The 20,575-nt window shown below is 36.9% G+C and overlaps 1 protein-coding gene and 1 long non-coding RNA gene across 2 annotated transcripts in view; one reads left to right on the top strand and one right to left on the bottom strand.

The window, feature by feature from the left end:
• LOC145988949 (uncharacterized) overlaps positions 1-20,575 on the bottom strand; it is a 436,658-nt gene that overhangs the window by 237,334 nt on the left and 178,749 nt on the right. The gene's annotated exons all lie outside the window — the stretch shown is intronic.
• On the top strand, positions 11,451-12,962 carry LOC145979489 (glutamate receptor-like). Its single transcript, XM_083112419.1, has one exon. The coding sequence runs from the start codon at positions 11,451-11,453 to the stop codon at positions 12,960-12,962; it is 1,512 nt and encodes a 503-aa protein (XP_082968545.1).

The following is a 20,575-nucleotide window of genomic DNA, read 5'->3' as shown; positions in this document are numbered from 1 at the left end:
AAATGTTTTACATTGGAATTCTGTATTAGAAAAGTTGGACTCATGTTCTAGACTGAGTATTGGTCGAGATTACCCTAGCCTTTCTATTGAATACAAACCCCCACCTTCTGAAAAGTCACAAACCAGATTGGATGGTAAACATTGCTCTTGGCCATTCCAAACAATTTCGAGTAATGAGTAATTACTACTTAAAGTAGGTTTATGTTGTGTGGAATGTTTGCTTAGTACGAGGGTTGCTATTTATGTATCCGGAATAACAAACAAAAATAAATATGTATCATTGAAAATGGTTATATTGTTTTTCAAAATATTCTCCATGATGATCAATGCACTTTTATATACGTTTGATCCAATTCTCATAGCACTTTGTCCATTCCTGAGGTATCTCGAAAACGCATTTTGAACGCATCAATCGCTTCTTCTGGCGTCGAAAATCGTTTACCACGTAGCTTATTCTTCACGTACGGGAACAAAAAGAAATCATTGGGTGCTAAATCAGGGCTATATGGCGGATGACCCATCAATTCAATGTTTTCACCGGTCAAATACTGAGTTGTTTGGACCGATGTGTGACAACTCGCATTGTCATGGTGAAGAATGATCCTGCATCGCTGGTTGTTTTTTTCTGATTTCCCCAAAGACTTCTGGCAAACAAATGGTTGTGTACCATTCAGAATTGACGGATCTACGATTCTCTCGTGGCACTGTAGCCACATGTCCATTTTTCCCAAAAAAACAGGCGACCATTTGCTTCGAAGTGCTTCTTGCACGAGCAACCTTTGTTGGGTTGGACTTATCTTGGAACATCCACACCGTCGACTGCTGTTTGCTTTCGGGCTCATATGCATAGATCCAAGATTCGTCACCTGTGTAGATGTTATACACGGCTTTTGAAGCACCACGTTGTATTTTGTGAGTATTTGTTTGCACCAATCGACACGAGCCTCTTTTTGAGCGATTGTCAAATTATGCGGGATCCAACGCGAACAAATCTTCTTCAAGGCTAAATGTTCATGCAATATCCTATGTATGCTAGTCATACTAATGCCCAGGGATGGCTCAATCTCACGATATGTCACATGACGATCTTGCATTATCAGTTCTCGCACAGCATCAATGTTTTCTGGCACAACAACCGATTTTGGACGGCCTTCTTTAGATTCGTCCATGAGCGAACGACGGCCACGATTGAATTCACTAAACCATTGATATACAGTGCTTTTAGATGGTGCTTCATCGTCAAAAGTCGAAGTGAGTTGATCGATGCACTGTTGTTGAGATAATCTACGTCGAAAGTCGTAGAAAGTCATTGCTCGAAAATGTTCGAGTTAATTCCATTGTTGGCCTCCGATGAAATTTTCAAGTCCCCGTAACAAACAAAAGTAGCATCCGTAAGCACAACGTTGTGGGTACATATACCATAGAAATGTCCAACTTTACGATGGATATATTAGATGTTACCTAGCAACATTAGTGTTGCCAGTTCCGGATACATAAATAGCTACCTATGTATAATCCTGTAATTGTCTTTAGGAAGGCCGAGAATTTGTCGTGCAGAGAAAAATACCCTGTCACTGCCTCTTTTCTGAACACGATTATTGTATTTATGAAGAGAAGTGCATGATAAGCATGTACGTATCTATTGTGAAACAATTGCGTGCACAGTAGTCAAGCACTCAGTAGATACTCGCACGCTAAGAATGTTGTAACAGTGAAGCCAGTCTCAAAGAGAGACAAGCAATTACCATGGGCAGAAAACTGAAATATTGCCCGCGTACTGTAATTTTCTAAGTTATTTGTTTTCGAGTTTTTGTCAATAAACCAACAAAACTAAAACATTAGTCCTCTGGCAGCGAACATACGTTATCAAGTGAGTAAATAAAGAGTTCAAGTCGGTGTTAGAACGATTATTTGGCAACAGACTTCCCGATCACGCATTTTCAACGAGTGTGGCGTTGCCGCATTTATCAACAGAAACACACATAGATCATCGCTTCACAGTATATAGTATCATTGCGCAGCTGCACGCAACACTTTATGGACGTGGCAACCACTTAGGAAACATCAAACAGGTTAGTGGCTATTATACGATAATTTCCATCCCTTGTTATCCATACATTCCTTAATAGCTCTACGCGTACAGTGGTGGAAGAATTGCAAATGTTAACAAAGCAAAGGGGAACTGAAAAGGACATACGACAAGAATGGAAAAACATTCGTAAGAGACTTTGACACGTAACAGGGAAAAACACGCACTCGATTAAAGCACTTAGAAACCATATGGGAGAAAGAACAAGACATGCAGTAAATAGACATCTTGTCTACATAGGCGTAGATAGGTTGGGGCTAAGCCCCCCCCCCCCCCGCAGAACCAAATATTAGATCCCCCTAAACGTATGTGACATATGCACAAAATAATTAAGGAGAGAAACTGCTCAAAAATTCATCATGAAACTTTCATATTTTATTCTTGTGGTGTGTCGGTGACACTTAAGGAAAGAAGTTCAAATTATGTTTGATACAGATACAACAAAAGGTAGGTATCATACCAGCACGAACATTGAATTATGGCAATATGTTCTATAAACAGTGGTGGCAGGGACGGCGACAGGGGTGGGCACGGGTAGGCACGGGTGGGCAAGCGCCCACCCAAAAATTCATGTGCCCACCCAATCAAATTCAATACATATATACACTTAGAGAAATGTAAATGGTTCTGTAAGTATAGGCTGGTCCTCACTCCATGTATATTTTACTTGTGAATATTGTAGATACTAGAAAGTTCACAAGTTTCAATTCATCCCATAACAAGCTTTGCTGCCAGTTGGCGAAACTTTTCTCTAATAAGTCAGTTTACGAAGATTAGAGCAAATATCTTGTTGAATGAATTAATTTAAGCTTTTCTTTCTAATTCCTTAATTTTGTCATTGGAAAGCTAAAGGAACTCTCAGAACTCTTTTCTAAATTGTAATCTAATGAACACTGCTATGATTAGAAGTAATCAACAGCCTTAGTAAGTTTTATGAGATACTCACAAATATGAGGTATATGATCAAGAGTTCATCAGGATTTAGGAGGATTTGGGGGGTTGCAACTTCCAGCCTGGGGAAAAATTGTTTTGAAATCAACCATATATTGAAGAAAAAAAGATATTAGGAATGTGGAAGTATAAAAACTATAACTAACCATCTAACATGACTTGGGCTAAACGTTATAGACTAACTGAAACTGTGCATAGATGGGAGTGAGTTTTTGATGTTGTCAGCACCGGCCCTCCACATAAATCTTGGCTTGATCAAAGTAATAAACAAAAGGAAAACATTTTCTTTGCCTTAATAGCAATGATGATTGGTTAGGTTTGATGTTTTAAGTCCACTTTATGCACAGTAAGGCTAATCGGGAAAGGACCTACAGTTTAAAGTGGGATCCGAACCACTATGTGCCTCTACCGGGTATCGAACCCGGGACCCCTTGATTACAAGGCGATGACGTTACCACTGCGCGATCGGGGAATCCCAATGATTAGTATGAATGATGATGAAGAAGGGACACTCACAAAAACACCCATGCTCAGACCATGATTCGAACCCCGGACCCCTGGCTCACTGCGATCACAGTTTTCTTTTACATGTCATCTTCAAATAATGCAATATTTCTAAAATTACAATTTTCAATTTGTTCTAATTAATAACGAGTAATCACAATCACTACCATACCGAGGTGGCCAAATTTTAATGTAACAGTTTTGTAGGTTTGGAAAAAATCAAGGCTATAGTAGCCTATTACTTAACTGATGTAATTAGTGGCTAGCACTATTGACAAGTTCTCTTCAACATATAAATTTTCACTATCAGTTCTGCAGTTATGTTTAACTTGCATGAAATTCAAAGATGAAGGAAGGGGTGGAAAGAAATCTTGACTCGAGGGTATGAGAGACCTATTATATTATTATTATTATTATTATTATTATTATTATTATGAGGCAGCCAAATTAAATACAAAAATAAATAATAAGGACAATAATCCAGGAGTGATTTTTTTTTAAGTCCACATGCTCAAATAGGCTAATTGTCACTGGAGCTTAATTTCAAACTGTAATCCTAACGAGTGTGCATTGGCTTCCACTGGGTTTTGAACCCAGGACTCCTTAATTATAAGACGAGAGTGTTATGCGATCGGAGAGATGATATACAGAAAGAACTCCGTCAACCGTATCATTTTATCATAACATAAGATGCGTCCATTTAAGAGGTGTATTACACTATTATTATGATTGGCCCATGGATGTCCGCATCATTTTTTTTCCAGGGAAGGAAAAGCATGGTAATTTGTTCAAGGGGAGGCAAACGAGACATATTCCCCCCGATAATAGTGCTGCCCCCTCAAAAAAACACTTATTAAAATTGATGCTATCATGTTCCTGCAGCACCCTTCCAATAATTAACATAAATTACTGTGAATGAAATGAAATGTATATGTGTGGAATGTATAAGTTTATGGTTAGACCCATTTTCCAGGGTGGGCGTGCCTCCCTTGCACCCACCGCCTCCTACCGGACACCCATGGATTGGCCTGAGATTTAAACTATTTCTTTCACGTACGGACAAAAATATTTGAGACTTTGATAAAACCACATCGTTGTTCGCAGAGTTATCTGTTTTGATAAAAAATGAAGCAGAGTTGATTTTATTATCTCAACTTTCAAAGTGTTATGAACTGTTGATACTTTATTTGTGGAAAGTAATCAAGACTCCTTCGACTCATTGTTTTATTTCAAGTCGATTTTCTGCTAGTTTTGACCAATGGTGACGGTGAGGTTGAACGTCATGAAGGGTCGAACACAAACACGCAAGGAGACACAAAACACCAAGAGGATTATCTTGACTGCTGTTACAGGCGCCAGAGATTGATTTGCCTACAAGAATACAGTTTCCAGGGTGTACTTTTCAGGAGGGAGGTAGACATTCGAAAAGGCCAAATGATCTATAAAGAAGATACGATGATTAAATGATCTATAAAGAAGATACGATGATTAGGTTTGATGAGTTCCTTGTGTCCAAATCGCTTTCAACACATGATAAGAGGGAAATCTCGAGTGAGAGGAGGGGGATACGTGTTAGTAAAACTCACCTAATGCCTTACGTTTGTACTGCCCACCCTAATTTATCAATATAGAGCTTCTGTCCACCCGGTCGAAAAATTCTAGAGCCGCCCCTGAGTGGCGGAGATTAGGAAGCCGGGGTGGGGGGCAGTTGCCTCCCCAAACACTTTTTCCTACTTCTTCACCCGCACTGTGCTAAACCTTATCTACCAAGAGAAAGTAAACTGACTTTGCCCCTCCCCCCCCCCGCCTTAGTTTTGGCACCTTCTCCCTCCCTTAGTTTTGGAACCCAATCACCCCCACTGTCTATGATATTTAACAACATTTATTTTACAGATTAACGACTTAACATTGCTTTTTTGATATTTTCTTTGGTTCTCCATAAAAGTTAAAAGTTAAAGTGCTTGTGAATTTTATAGGGAACCATATGCAAAGAACAAGGTTTTAAAGAAAATATATATCACTGTTATTTCTCTTGATATTCCACCTGGAGTGCATGGACACAACACTCTCGCATTCAAACAATAGCGGTGCCCAGTATTAACATAAATTTAGGCTTTCAACAATGAGTTCCTACAACTGTTCTTTTTTTTCTGATATTAAAAAGAGAAAGTGCCATTCTTTGATAGAGTTTGAGCCCACTTAATACACAGAAATGGTAATCGGGATTGGACCTACAGTTTAAAGTATGATCAGATCACCTATGTGCCTGCGTCGAGTATCGAAACCGGTAACTCTGCCTTTGTAGGGACTTGAATAGAATAAGAGTTTTAGTGGGGAAAAGGAGTCATAATAAAGTAGCGAAGTTACAGTTCCGCCGCCGTACTAACCAGTGTACATCACAGCACAGAACTGTTACTTTGACAAAATCCTGTTTCCTTACTGGCTGCTTTGTGTAGGGCGAATTTTAACGTAGTCGGCTTTTCCCAAAGCGGTGGGCCAAATTGGCTGTTTCATCGCGAGTTATTCCTTCGCAGTTAAACGCATCAACACAGGGTCACTGCCATAAAGGCTGTCTCCGCGCCGGTTCCCAGCCCGGCGCAACTGTAGTTCCTGTGGATGTGTATTGCATACGGGACATGTAAAAATGTACGTCTGTATGCCACGTGGATGTAAATATGTCGCGATCGTGAAGATGCAATTTTATCACGCATTAATTGCTTTATTAATGGTCACTACAGATCATTAATGATATCGCTCCTTTTTTCACTTTGTGAGGAAACATTCAGAAGTTCTGCCAAAAAATTGAAATTGAATTGGAGATGCCCATGAGCTCATCAAAACGAAAACAACAAGACTCATCCATATTCCAAGAGTTCGCTGTTTTATAAAACATCGGGCGAACAAATTATCAAGAGGGAGAAGAAAGAAACGGGATATAGATAACTGGCGCAGGAGCGGGGGGGGGGTACAGGGGTACAATGTACCCCCTAATTTTCTTAAGAGGGGTACAGTACCCCCTAAATCCCTGATCTTGGCTGTACCCCTTGTACCCTCCCTCATGTTATCTGACAGAAGCAAGGTGCTGCTGTTGAAAGAAACAGTTTTTAGTACTTAAACACAAAATAATGTTTATATTTTCTTTGCAAACATTATATTCCTTTCGAAAAGAATTAAAACCACTGGAAAACTATTGTACCATACATTGTCGTACCAGTTAGTTCACTTGATGATGTGAACTCGGGGAAAATATTCTAAGGGCATGAAAATGAGTGTAAAATGGTTGATTATTATTAGTTTGGTTTTAGGAAATTAAAAAACTTCAGCTTCTTTGTGTAGGGGGTACACAATTCTAAAGAGAAAATGAATTGGAAGATAAAGCTGAACTTCACCATCGAATTTTTCAAATGAAATTTTCGGAAATTATGTATTTTCACTATAAAATACTGGTTACATTTTTTCAAAACTATACGGTAAAGTTTGACGTTAAAATTTTTGTGCAAAACGTTTCAGGAATTAACTTTTAAATGGGAATGAGTAAATGGGGAAGCTTGTTCCGAGCTCATTTTCACCGAAAAAAAGAGTGGAAAATCAGGACAAAATTTGTTATCAAGTCGTCTGAGTATTCAACGCTCAAAACTCAACAACTAAATACGTATATATCTTCCTAATTATGACAATTTAGTGATATGGTCATTTGACGTTCTTCTACAAAATTACGGTGAAATGGAGAAATAGGTGTCTGTTCTTGCATTTTAATGGAATTCCCTGTTGCCAGAAAATCGTTAGGCTTTGCCGATTTTCTACATCTACCAATAATGGACAGAATCAAATGCAACTGACACATCACAGACCACCAAGGATGGTAAAGAGGCCGTGACATTTTGTTTTCTAACCTCCATAAAACCACAAGAAATAACTAACTTTTTAATAACGAAAGTTCACTTATAATATCACTCTTGTTCAAAATTTTCTTCCTTTTTTTTGTCTATTTGATGTGATTGTCAGAAAAGATGTAATTCTGGATTTTTACTACTTCCAACACACAAATAAAAGCTGTTCATATTCCGTCATTGTAAGCAGAATTCATATTTTCTTCATTTTGCGCATAAATTAGGCACTGACAATGCCATGTCATTTTAACAAATAAATAATTTTCAGATATTTCTAAGATCCTACAAAGCCAACTTAGAGTAATGAAAGGCAATAGAATGAAACGACAGACTGAAATACCTCCTATCAGCCTTTGTCATATTTAGTACTTACCAGCTAATTTCTTTAGTTTTTCTAAGAGAGCTCATCATTTTTTTCTAAACTTTGTCAGAGGATGTTCGGAAAAGATTAAACCTATCTATAGAGATGACGTTGAAAACAAATATGGTATCGATACAAGTTTCAGATTCTCGGTTTCGCCTTGCATTTACATAACTATGCAAGTTATTCAGACGTATAAAGCGGATATCTACCTGATTATTGATATACGCGTATTTTATGACTTCAGACGAGATGAAGGTCCTCCTCGCCCCTCAAGTGGTCGTCTTTAGATCGATCCCGGCAAGAGGCACATGCACAGTGGTTAGAATTCCAGTTTAAACTTAGATCCTGTCCTAATTAGCCTATCTGAACATAAACTGGATCTAAAGTAAGCTTTGACGAACTTTTGAGCCGAGACCAACAAGAGAATGACAACAAACACTTACAACAGGTTTAAAAAAATATATTTAAAATTTCCATAAAATTCTAAATACATATATAGCCTAAATAAAAACTATTTATGTGGATTTTGCATTATAAAATAGGAAACCTACATACATAGATACACACACGCACGTGCGTGCACGCACACACACACGTGAAGCTCGAATTTTGTGTACCCAAAATGAAAAACGTTCCTGCGCCACTGGGCGAGAGACTGTACTACAGACTTTTAGATGCCGTTACCAATTACTTTGAAACGCAATTTTCAGAAGACAGCTTACGCATTGATCATAAAATTTAATTACGATAATTCAAAAGCTTTCAAGCAAAGTTGTGAAATCAAGAGAATACGATGTTTCGTTGTAGAAAAATTAAATAAATTTAAATTTGCCTAGTACTTTAAATGCATTGCAACATTATAATTTGTTCATTACCATGAAGATAGGATTATCCTTTAATATTATAACATATACTAAAACTACAGTTCCTTATTCTAAGGAATGCCCATGACGATTCTCGTAATGGATAAAAGTATTAATAATGTTAGCCCCAGTTAGCCCCCCCCCCCCTCAAGTGAACTAACGAAATTCCTCATATGCTTGTCTACCGATTTGTCTCGTGAAAAAAATGGACAGAAACGAGAACAGTTGTACCTTTTCATTTAGCCAACAATGAGAAGAATTCTTGAAGATCACGGACTCAATCATACAACAAAGGGGGAAAACAATATAACGTCAGTTTCGAGTTCACGTTCGAAATTTCCCGCAGTACATTTACCTTCCTTTGAAGGAAACTATAAACATTACTTGGCATATGAAGATACATTTCGTTCACTTATTCTAGAGAATACAGACATCCCACACATATAGTAGATGTTTCAATATTTGAGCTGAAATCCCCAGCTCAGTGATGCAAATTAAAAAGCAGCATGGCAGTGAGTAGTAGACAGTAGACAGATATGCAAACAAGAGGTTAATTCCAGCTTCGTACATTGGCAGAATACTACACATTAAACTTGTGCATAAAGAAAATGGAACAAAACTCGGAGAATTTGTCAATACGGCGATGAGTAATTCGAGTGATACAAACTGACGAGTCGTTAGAAGACATGATTCTTACACAACATTTTGTTTCGCAAGTAGTAGACAACATGACAAGAAAAGCATGAAAATTGCATTTCCCAGCTTTAAAGACTATTTGGCATTTTCAAAAAAATGACAAGCTAGAATCCATCAAGTCTACGGCAAATTCTGCTTCTGATAACAAGCAAACATGCAAAAAAAAACGTGAGTTTATGCAAGAGAAGGCAAGTTTGCAAGACAAAAACATGCGTCACTACATCATCTCAGATATGTCCATTTTGTAAATTATGATGCATATAAGGAATACAGGTGAAATACAAAACGTCAATGCTTGCGAAACAACAATTTTGTTGGTAGCAATTAAAGTTGCAAGAATTTTTATGACTCTCTCAATCGGAAGCATTTAATAAGAAATTACACGACTACACAATATTAGAAGGTCTACAATGGCATTTTATGCCGCCAGGTTGACCTTATTTTTGAAAAAAAAACAACTTGTTGAAGCTGCCGTTTAGTCCAATGAAGTATCATTTCGTAAGAATAGTAGGCAAATCATCGATAACATTTGAAGAAGTGATCACATTGTTATGTCAGATAGAAGCATGTCTAAATTCAAGACCCTTTTCTTCCATCTCAGAGGATCCAAAAGAACCAACCTCACTTACTACTGTCCATATCCTCATAGGTTGTCCTTTATCCCTCTCTGCTCGAGCCAGATATTGCATAAGTACAAGTCCACAGATTGACAATACGGCAGAGGATTCGACTATTTCACCAATAATTGCTGCAACGCTGGTCCAGAGAATATTTATACGGACTCCAACAGAGAAACATGTAAACTCATCATCAAAAGATTCAACAAGGTGCAATTGTGAAGATGAAAAACTTTCTTCCTTGTAAAACTTTCCCTTTTACCCAAAAAGCCCTCGCATAACCATACCTGCATTATATATTATATATTTTATTAATTGATTGCTGAAAAATTATTATAATCCATATTAGTTGATAAGATGGATTAAAAGGAAAACATATATTTGAATTAAAACTCAGACTATAAGCAAAGTTTGACCCCAATACACTTTCAAATAAATATAGCTTTCACAGGAGAGAAAACAGGACACACCATCAATATTACACCTATCTCTCAAAAATACACTGTTCTTATACGTACTATACGAATTCATATGCTCCAAAAGTTATGTTTTCAGAACAAACTAATGAATGGAGATACTGTAAGCAAAGAGCAAATTCAATGGTCTGTTCTTAGATAACGCAATGCTTGTAGTTGTTTTCCCCACATTTTGCCACACTTTGAGAGCATTCCCCTATTTTTTTCCTAAACTTCAAATTACACCCTTACGCCAGAATAAATTTCCCTACAAAATGTTCTCGACACAAAGTATTTTTATGATTATCGTAAGCTCTAACATCGCTACGTGAAATTTTGAAACTAATATTTCACGTATACACATAGGCAATAAATGCAACTGAGTAAGGGTGTTTTTGTTTTTCATAATCATAGAAAGAAAATTTCCTGTTCAGATGTTCTTTTGGGTTGAGGATATGCTTATGGGTAATATACTATGTACGTTCGTAGTTTTTTCTAGATTGTTACTTTGGTCTTGAAAGACCGGGCTTACGACCAGGAGGAAAGTAACAGGAATTAATGTACCAATTACTTTATACAACTACTTTCAGTAATTTTCTTTCTCGATTTCAGATTGACATTTGGGGGCATGGTGAACATTGTGACATTCCTCCTCTTAATGTCACTCTTCGGCACGTCTTCAGCGACATTGGCGACATACATTATGGAAAGAGATCATGAGGATAAAAGTGGCTTTGCGACAGTGGTGCAATTTATAATGCAGAAGTATTTTATCCCAGATGTATGCTTGTTCATTATGCAGGACTCGCATGATACACTGAAGAACAGTGTCCAGCAGCTATTTCTTCATGCATATGGGCCAGTGGTTCAGGCAACGACCAGCCATGTATATATTACCGGAAGTGACTTGGTGGTAGGTGCAATGGACATTGGGTGTAAGGACTTTGTCATCTTTTCTGAGCATTTATATAATATTTCTAAGATAATTTACAGTTCACTTAAGTCATCTTCGCAAAGAAGCATGAAGAAATACCTTCTCTTCACAACCGAAGACGGAAAGGAAGAAGTTCTTCATGAAGATTTCCTGACGCATTCTCCTCTTACAGCAGTTGTGAAACGGTCTTCATATGTTGATATTACCTCGCAATCACACGAACCAACTTACGAATTCATAAGTTTTGACTATGGTGAAAATTTGAAGTCAATACGCGTAACATTATCATCAGAATGGAATGGCCATATGTTCAGTCTAGAGCCAGGGTTATATCGAGATAAACTGGCCGATTTGACAAACATTTCCCTGAAGCTGAGTATGATCGACTACAGTCCTTATTCAGTACCAGGTAAGGAATCTAATGATGGGACCGAATACCGCGTTGTGTCCGAAATCGCCAAGAAACTCAATTTCACGTGGAAGGCGGACATTGTGTCCGGTGGTTTTGGTGTCGTGTTAGACAACGGTACGACCACTGGCCTAGCTGGCTCGATTGTGAATGGAAAATATGTTTCTGGGATACCGGGGCAGTACATTACCATAGAGTATTACAGAGTGGGAGATTTCACGCATTCCTACTTAAGGTCAGGTCTTACCTTTCTAACTTTCAAACCGTTGGTGAAATACCGTATTTGGTTAATATTCTCTCCTTTTCAACAGGCATTGTGGGTTGCTGTCGTCATATGCTGTGCCATCGAATCACTTCTACTTCACGTGTTTGCAAGGTTACACGCAAGGCTCTTCCCGTTCAAAGAAAATAGCGTGTACCTTGAGTATAACTACTCGCTTCTTCACAGTATCAGTCTTCTCTGTGTGCTAGGAGTTGCTAACCCCAAACATCAGTCTATAAGACATCTCTTAGTGTGGATGTTCGTAACATCAATTCTCATGACCACTGCTTACAGCAGCAACCTTGTGTCATATCTGACAGTACCGACATTTGAAAACCCAATAGACACAGTGAAGGAGTTTGCGGATTCGGGTATTCAGTGGGGAACGACTGATTTGAGCTGGGTTGAGTACCTAGAAGGTGTATCTGACGAGGATGGACAAAAATTCAAAGACAACTACAGGTATGAAGAGGATGGAGAAATCCTGGACGCACTTGCGAGTAAGAGACAGTTAGCTGTTGTGGCCGAAAGGATCTTGTCCGGAAGTTTGTGTGGAGCGGACTATCTGCATGCGGAGACTCTTATAGATATGCACCTGATGAAGGAGGATGTTATGGGGTTTCACATAGGTTTGTTCCTGGAAAGAGGTTCTCCCCTGGTAGAAAAGTTTGGTGACATTGTGAGTTGGTTACGAGACTGTGGCATAATAGAGCATTGGGAAAAAGATGTTTTGCGTAAGTTTATACGAAAGGAACAGTATCATACAACGACCCAGGCATCCGTTGAAGATGCAGAACCGCAGGTACTAACAATGAAACACCTGCAGGGCGCTTTTTTCATGTTCTTGATCGGAGTCAGCGTCTCTCTCCCAGTTTTCTGTTGTGAAAACATTCTCTCTATACTATACCGAACGTTGAAAATCAACTAGGTGGTGTTGACAGTTCGACATGTCCTGACAACATAGCCAGCCTTACTGAGGGACAACACTTACCCGGGGCCCCGCGTCAGATAAAAAATAATGATTTGAGTTTATATGACGCTGTTGCTTCCAATTACGCAATTAATATGATTACTCCAAACTTCATGGATTATTTTGACACATTTAATAATATCCAAAATAACTGAAATAATATTCTAAACAAACTACTACATAAAAATCATGTTCAAAGATTTCAATCAAAAATTCTTCATGTTTTATACAAAACCATGCAAATTTATTAATGTTATTGGATATGATTAAAAATTGCCACTTTCGTAGGTAGATTAATAGTTTGACGTTGTAGTTAAATATAATGAACGTCGCAACATGGCAAGAAGAAAATGAAGAGAATCAGTATTAATTCAGGTCACTATGAACTCCGTGAATCAAACTTGACTGACATATTCTTCATTTTGTTTTAGTTGCATGCAATCAGTACATTAAATGAATAAACAATATTATTGACTATGCAAATATCCAACATTTTCCAACTTCTACAATGGTAGAAGTGTCCGTAGTTACCGTAACCTAACCACATTCAAGAATTATTTAGGCAAATTTAAGCAACTCTGTTTTCCTGTCGGCTGAACAATTAAACTTATTTACATTAGACAAATTTTGCTTATTTACAGATCTCTTCCCATCTAGAGACAAAAGTTCCACATAATTGTTCTTAACATTTGTAACTAAGTAAGGACCTAACCATAAATCCAGAAATTTGTGAATTTTCTTATTAAGGAAGCTGCTTTTCTCATGGTTTTTAACAAGAACAATATTGTTGACTGTGATTGTGATGCTCCTTCCATCGTCTTTCTTCGTTTTTTTATAGCACTTTTCTTCATTCTTGTTTTTGCCATTACACATTTATTCTGCCATGTCACCTTCTCCAGTTCAGATGGCCAATTAATTTGATGAAATACTGTATTCTTGACATTATCATGAAGAAACAATTCATTCAGCGTAAATCCTGTAACCTCAGATACCGAACTGTTTAGAAGTTCAATAATTACACTTAAGTGTTTAAACCACTGCTGATGATTAATTATCCTTTGTGTACAGTCTTAGTAGCCTGATTATTTCCTTATTGTATCGCTCAATTTGGTTGGCGAAAGGTGAATAGACTGATGTTGTAACATGTTTTATTCCATTCGATTCTACAAAACTCTTCCATTCAACTGATCGAAATTGAGATCCATTGTCAGACAAAATTACTTTAGAAAGTGGATAGTGATAAAAATATTGCAGTTGGAACTTATTTATAATTTCCTTGGTTGTAGCTTTTCTCAAAGGGTAAGCCATTATAAATTTCGACATAACGTCCACAATTATTAAAATAAAGCTGTGACCTTGTGACTTCGGTAAAGGTCCAATAAGGTCTATAGAAAGCATAATGTAAGGGGTTGTAGTATGTACCAGGTGGTTATGATTAAAGTGACGGTGTTTAGAGTGGTACAGCACGGGCTGTAATGAGAGTAACAGTCTGAAACTTCGTAGATATGCTAATGAATCAATGCGCTCGCGAATTATGCAAAAAAAAAATAGTTCCAATTCTCGCCATCAGGGTAAAGAAATGGCGCTGTAAGCCGTCAAAACGTGGTATAGTTACAGGAAAAAGGCAGGAAAGACCAAAGACATGAGAACAATGGGTCTGGCATGTTTATTAGGAACTATGGTTACAAGAACTGCGCAATATGGCAGCAACATGCTGCATTCGTAACACAGCATGGTCGATGGTTGCTCGCAGCATGTCTGGTGTTGGGAGGGCATATTGAACAGTTCTTGTAACCATAGTTCCTAATAAACATGCCAGAACCATTGATCTCATGTTTTTGATCTTTCCTGCCTTTTTCCTGTAAGTATACCACGTTTTGACTGCTTACACCGCCATTTTTACCCTGGTGGCGAGAATAGGAACTTTTTTTTTTCATAATTCGCGAGGGCATTGCTTCATTAGCATATCTACGAAGTTTCAGACTGCTACTCTCATTACAGCCCGTGCTGTACCACCATCAAACGAACATTGCCTCTTAACAGGATAGCAGAGGAACTGAGGCACTTCCTTCTGCGCAACTAATTTAAAGATGCAGAGTTAGGAATTTGTTGCTGTATCGATCCTTGTACTTGATCTATTCGCGAAGTATTTTGTTCACGATTTGCCATTCTTGTAGAATCAGAATTAATTTGTGATACCAAACCTGCTGCTTCAGGTTGAGAATTTAATGAATTTGAATTTGCAGGGAAACACTGATATGGCACTGTATTATTATTATTATTAGCACTGCGATTTTCATTCCTGTAATATAATCGCTTTTGATTTAGCAAATTTTCATTATTAAATTGTTCTGTAGCTGAACGATAATTATCTTGCCTGTAATTATTTCGGAATTGTCCTCTCAAGCCATTATAATTGTTTCGTGCAGTAAAATATCCATGATAGCCATAATTATTAGAGGTTCGCCTAAAATTGTTGAAATATCGACCTCGAAGATTGTTTACCTGCCGATTTTCGTAACCTTGATTGATAACAGCATTGGCTTCGAGCGTCGAATATTAACTTGCCGGACAATTAACTTGCCTCTATTTTGTTCAGAGTTCTTAAAAGCCTTTGGAATATTTTCACGTTTGTTGTCTTCGTTAGGAAGAGCAACAAGCACCTTTCTACTAAATTTGATTACATCTAACCTTCTTAACATGCTAGTCAGTTGATCTCTGAACGAATTTCGTGACAAGTAATGTGATTGGCAATATTATCAGGTAACTGGCTAAGTATTAACTGCACAACATCTATATCTTGAGGATGTTCGACCAAATTGCAATAACTGGAGTGAGTTTTTAAAGCAAAAGTCTCTAAACTGCCATGTACACTGGGATCGTATTTGCGATTTCTCAATACGGAAAGCTGTGATTGGATAACTTCCGAAGAAGCAAACTGATTAATGAATTCTTGTACAAACTGATCATAAGAATTAAAATAATATTTATGAGTCCGAAACCAATAACCAGCTCTCCCAATGAAGCATTGTTGAATACTTTGCAGTTTCATATCTGTTGGCACTCCTGCAACATTTAATATGTTATCCAGCTGTTCAATATATTCTCTCGCTGATTGTTGCTCTATCTTTCCCGAGAACTTTGGCAATTGAGATAATTCACTTAATTTTAAACGTCCACTTCTTGCATTTCCTTCTCCATTGTATGTATTTCTAGTTATAGGATGATCACTTCTTCCTCTCGAACGATACGTCGATTATAGCAAATATGATTTGCTCCGTTTAACCCTGTGTTACTACAGTTATGCAATCTCTAACCATTTACATAAGAATGAGGATCATCGTGATTTTTCGAAACTGAACATGGTACGCTTGCATCACGATAGATATTACTAACACAATCATTTTGTGGGTTAGGTTCCGATATTTGTGGGTTAAAATCACACCACATACAAGGAGAATTAAAGCTTTGATCCAGATGACAATGTGGATTATTATGTACATTATTAACATTGTCATTATTCGTAGTAAACACAGAACTAGAAGTAGGATGTGCATTTGTACCAAACAGTTGATAGCAAGCATCAGTGTAGTTATATTTCTCAGCACCTAACTCTCGTTTTTGGAATGGACCTTCTGCGTCGTCACTTCGGAATTTCTTTACGGAAGTTTCTTCAGAGCTAGATCTTACAGATTTATTATACTTGTGCTTCCAACGGACATGTTTACGAGCACGAGTGTTACTAACATTTTTCTTACCGGAAACTGTCCTAGAAGAATCATCTGATGCATCACTAGACGAAGTACTGAGTCCAACATCACACTGGGTTCTTCCATTCCGACATGTATTAGATTCTGTATTATCCACAACAATTGATTTTGTTCTACTATTACTATTTGTAACAGCTGAATTACGAGCAGAGGAATTATGTGCAAGAGCTACGCTACCTTCATCATTATCGTTAGAATTAACTTTGACTGTTAAATCCTTGCCATCAGCTTGAAGCTTTTTGATATTTTGTTCCATACCTTCAATATGGGAATTAAACTGTTGGAACTTTTCTGTACAATGAGAAATGTGCTTATGTACATCAGCATTAAAATCGCCTTTACTTTCTAAAATAGTGACTCTAGACATAAGATCAACTGTATTAGCAGAGCAGTCATTATAATTTGAATTGAGATTATCCAAACGTTGGTCATAATCAAGAACGTGTTCTTTCAATGATTCTTGCACATTTTCAAATTCAGATAGTTTGACATCAACATTACGACATTTATTATCAAACACAGATTCAAGACGTGCAGTTGATTGTAAACACGCTGTACTAACCGCATCTATTTTGTCCTTAAATTCAGACATTAAAATATTCAGCCGATTGTTAACATGACTAATATCATGATTAACAGCTTCAAATTTAACATCAAGCTGTTAAGATAACTGTGTATGTGCACTAGATAATTCAGCTTGTTCTAAAGATATACCATCAAGTTTAACCTGAATATTTTCATTAGACAGATTAAATTCTGATCTAAGTTCCTGATTAGACTGTTTAAGTTCTTGATTAGACTGTTGAAACTTAAGTTCCTGATTAGACTGTTTAAGTTCCTGATTAGAATGTTTAAACTGAGTCTTAAGTTCTTGGTTAGGACTTACAACAGCTAATTGTATGCTTCTAATGCTGTTTAGTGTGTCATTTAAATTAGGATTTATACTTTCCAAATACAACGGCAATTGGTAAGGATCGTAACTGGAATCACATTTGCTACAACAGTATTTTTCCTTAGTGGTAGAATAAGTTGTCCGATGTGTGACGGAAAGCTTCAAACATGAAACATGATACCACGAATGACAATCAAAACGTTGCACATAGGCTACCTCAGGTCATTTTCAAGTTTATCACAACACGCCACTCCTTCAATCTTACCTGACTGTCCATCACAAATGTCATCATCGTGAGAATTACTACTTATTTAAGTAGGTTCCTTCATATGCAACATTAGTTTTAGCCTACGTGAATGTCTAGGCTTCGTTTCTTTAGATTTATCTGGCATGATTGCGCAGAATAATAATAAACTTAAGAAATAAAATATTTAGGGTCGCCAATTTTGCCTTCGCAACATGTTCAACCAATTGCAACTCGAAGACAAAATACAATTTTAAAAGTCTATAACTACCATTGCGCAAACTTCAAACCACGTATCAGAAGATTGTCCTTTTTTGTTGAATCCTGGCTGTAGGCGCCAAATTATTGAAGCAAGCCTTTTACTTGAACTTCAACGAAGCATCCTAGTATTCACTTTACGAGATAGCAATTAGGATTTTGATAACTTCAATGAAACTCGGACGTCACTAATTAAGATTTCCATATATTTTATCACTTATTGATCTACTGTGTTTTGTTTCTTTATCGTTGCTATGGTCAAAAATGTATATAGAAATGTATACATCGTAAATTTACATTATCAAGAATGTGATAATAATTAAATTATACATCATATTAATGCAACAACGTTTTCCAAAATATAACAAAACAGAAATTGATTACATAGATATATCCTCGTGCGTATTAAACACAAAATTAAACAAAACATAATAAATTAAATAAATGTGAATCTTTGGGAGTCACAATCGCTACAATAAGTAATGATATGATGAAGATAGACAACGAACACCCATATCCAGGGTGGGAGTCGAAACCGGGACCTTTGGCGTCGTAGTGCGGGATAACCACTCCTTCATAGAGGTTGACACGTGCCCTTTCGTGATAGCGTGTTTGATTAGCCCTATTCAAAGCCGATTGTCGTCCTTCGTGAACTCAATACTCTACCGCCGATAAGGATCTTTTAGGATAGTTGTATTGGGAAATTGGTATGCACTGCACACAAATGCCGAGCACGAACATATGTTTATTGACTACTTCTTTGTTTAAAGAAGCGTCCAACTAATCTATATTATTCAACAGTTCAAGTATGACCAGGAATAAACAAGTTGGAACTGCGTTTACTACGTAACCGTGATATGCTCCATGGGTACAAACAATAACCTCGCATATCTATATTCTTCAGGATGAGTGTGTTTTAATTATAATCACGTCACTAATTACTCAAACATACGTAAACGTACGATGAATTATTCTTGTAAAGCTTTAATTTGAAAAATAAAATACTAAAATTTTCATTTGTTCTAAGTCCATGAAAGCATTCGATCTAAATTACACAAACATTCCAGAATCCTCAAGAAATTACGAATTCGAGTTGCTAATTCTGGATCGCCATAAGCTTCATGTTATACCCTCAATTTAACACTTCTAAATGTAATTCAAATTTCCTATTAACAACCAGTACAGATGCTTCTTTAAGGACATTAAAAAGTTGGAAATAGGTTGTTTTGATAGAATGAAATAATATTTTAAAAATATACTGCTATTTTCATAAACGTAGAAATATTTTACCAGATTTGAAACAGGGTAGCACATCGTAATGACTTAATATTTCAATCAGGTTTCGTTTCACGTGCACTACTGTTCACATAAAGTGGCATACTTATAGAGTTTAAAAGTTGAAATGTGCGCCACTTTATCTGAACAGCAGTGTACAAAATTGCATATTAGTTTTACGCGTAGTTTTCTAAATAAACAAATTGAAATAATTCGTGTCTTGCTCAATTTTTACTTTAGCGTGAATGCACTCTACAAAATAGAATGTGATCATAAGCGATAGATGGATATCATGGTTCATTCAACTCGACAAATATCATCTGCAACTAAAAACATTTGGGGCTCGAAGAGTATAATGATATATCGTTGTTAAAATAAATTGCACCATCTCGATTTTATAGATATTCTAGTCTATTTTAATATGTCACATGACAACCTTCCCATTTCAGAAAATGAAGTTCACTCCAAGATGGAGGATTTCCAGATGGTCACCATCATGTTGATAACATACCTTAACTCGTACTGCCACTTTCCTATGCAAGTCGTTGGATTTGTATTTCCCTATTCATATTTGTTTTAAACGAGTGCTTCCACACTTATAGACCACAATGTACAATGTATTGAAAAAGAATAGAATATTTATTTACAAGCGGGCATTCTTTAATGACTACTATTAAACCTACATATATAAAATTTACAATGATTAGTATTTTATGATCAGTTTTCACAGATAAAATTGCGTTACCAAAGCAAGTTTTGAGCAATACTTATTGCCTTAAATAGGAGCGTTAAAGGATATTTACAATATGTAAATAACATACACGTTTCATGTGTGGTTTAGGTGCTTATTTGAACTTTATCAAATTTCGTATTTTTATGCTTATTTTTAACAAGCTAAAGCCTGATAGAAACAAAAGGATCACTCCCTCACTGTTTTCAGAAACATCGAAATTACAATAGTCATACCATGCTTCTGAGGTCGGAGAAAAAATATGACAACTTGTAACAGTGTAATTAGTGTTCATGGATGAAGAGTTCAGTTACCAGAAGTAATTTTTAAGCAATTGTCATTGCCTTAAATGGGAATGTTAAAACATGTTTACACTACTTGAAGAAGTGTATTATTTATAAG

This window comes from Lepisma saccharinum, chromosome 1 (assembly GCF_977018435.1).
Source record: "Lepisma saccharinum chromosome 1, izLepSacc3.1, whole genome shotgun sequence".
Lineage (NCBI taxonomy): Eukaryota > Metazoa > Arthropoda > Insecta > Zygentoma > Lepismatidae > Lepisma > Lepisma saccharinum.
This window is presented reverse-complemented; position numbering and strand designations above follow the sequence as displayed.

Bases quoted from the DNA above. Each gene is read 5' to 3' on its own strand.
- LOC145979489 (XM_083112419.1), top strand. From the start codon at position 11,451: ATGAAGAAATACCTTCTCTTCACAACCGAAGACGGAAAGGAAGAAGTT.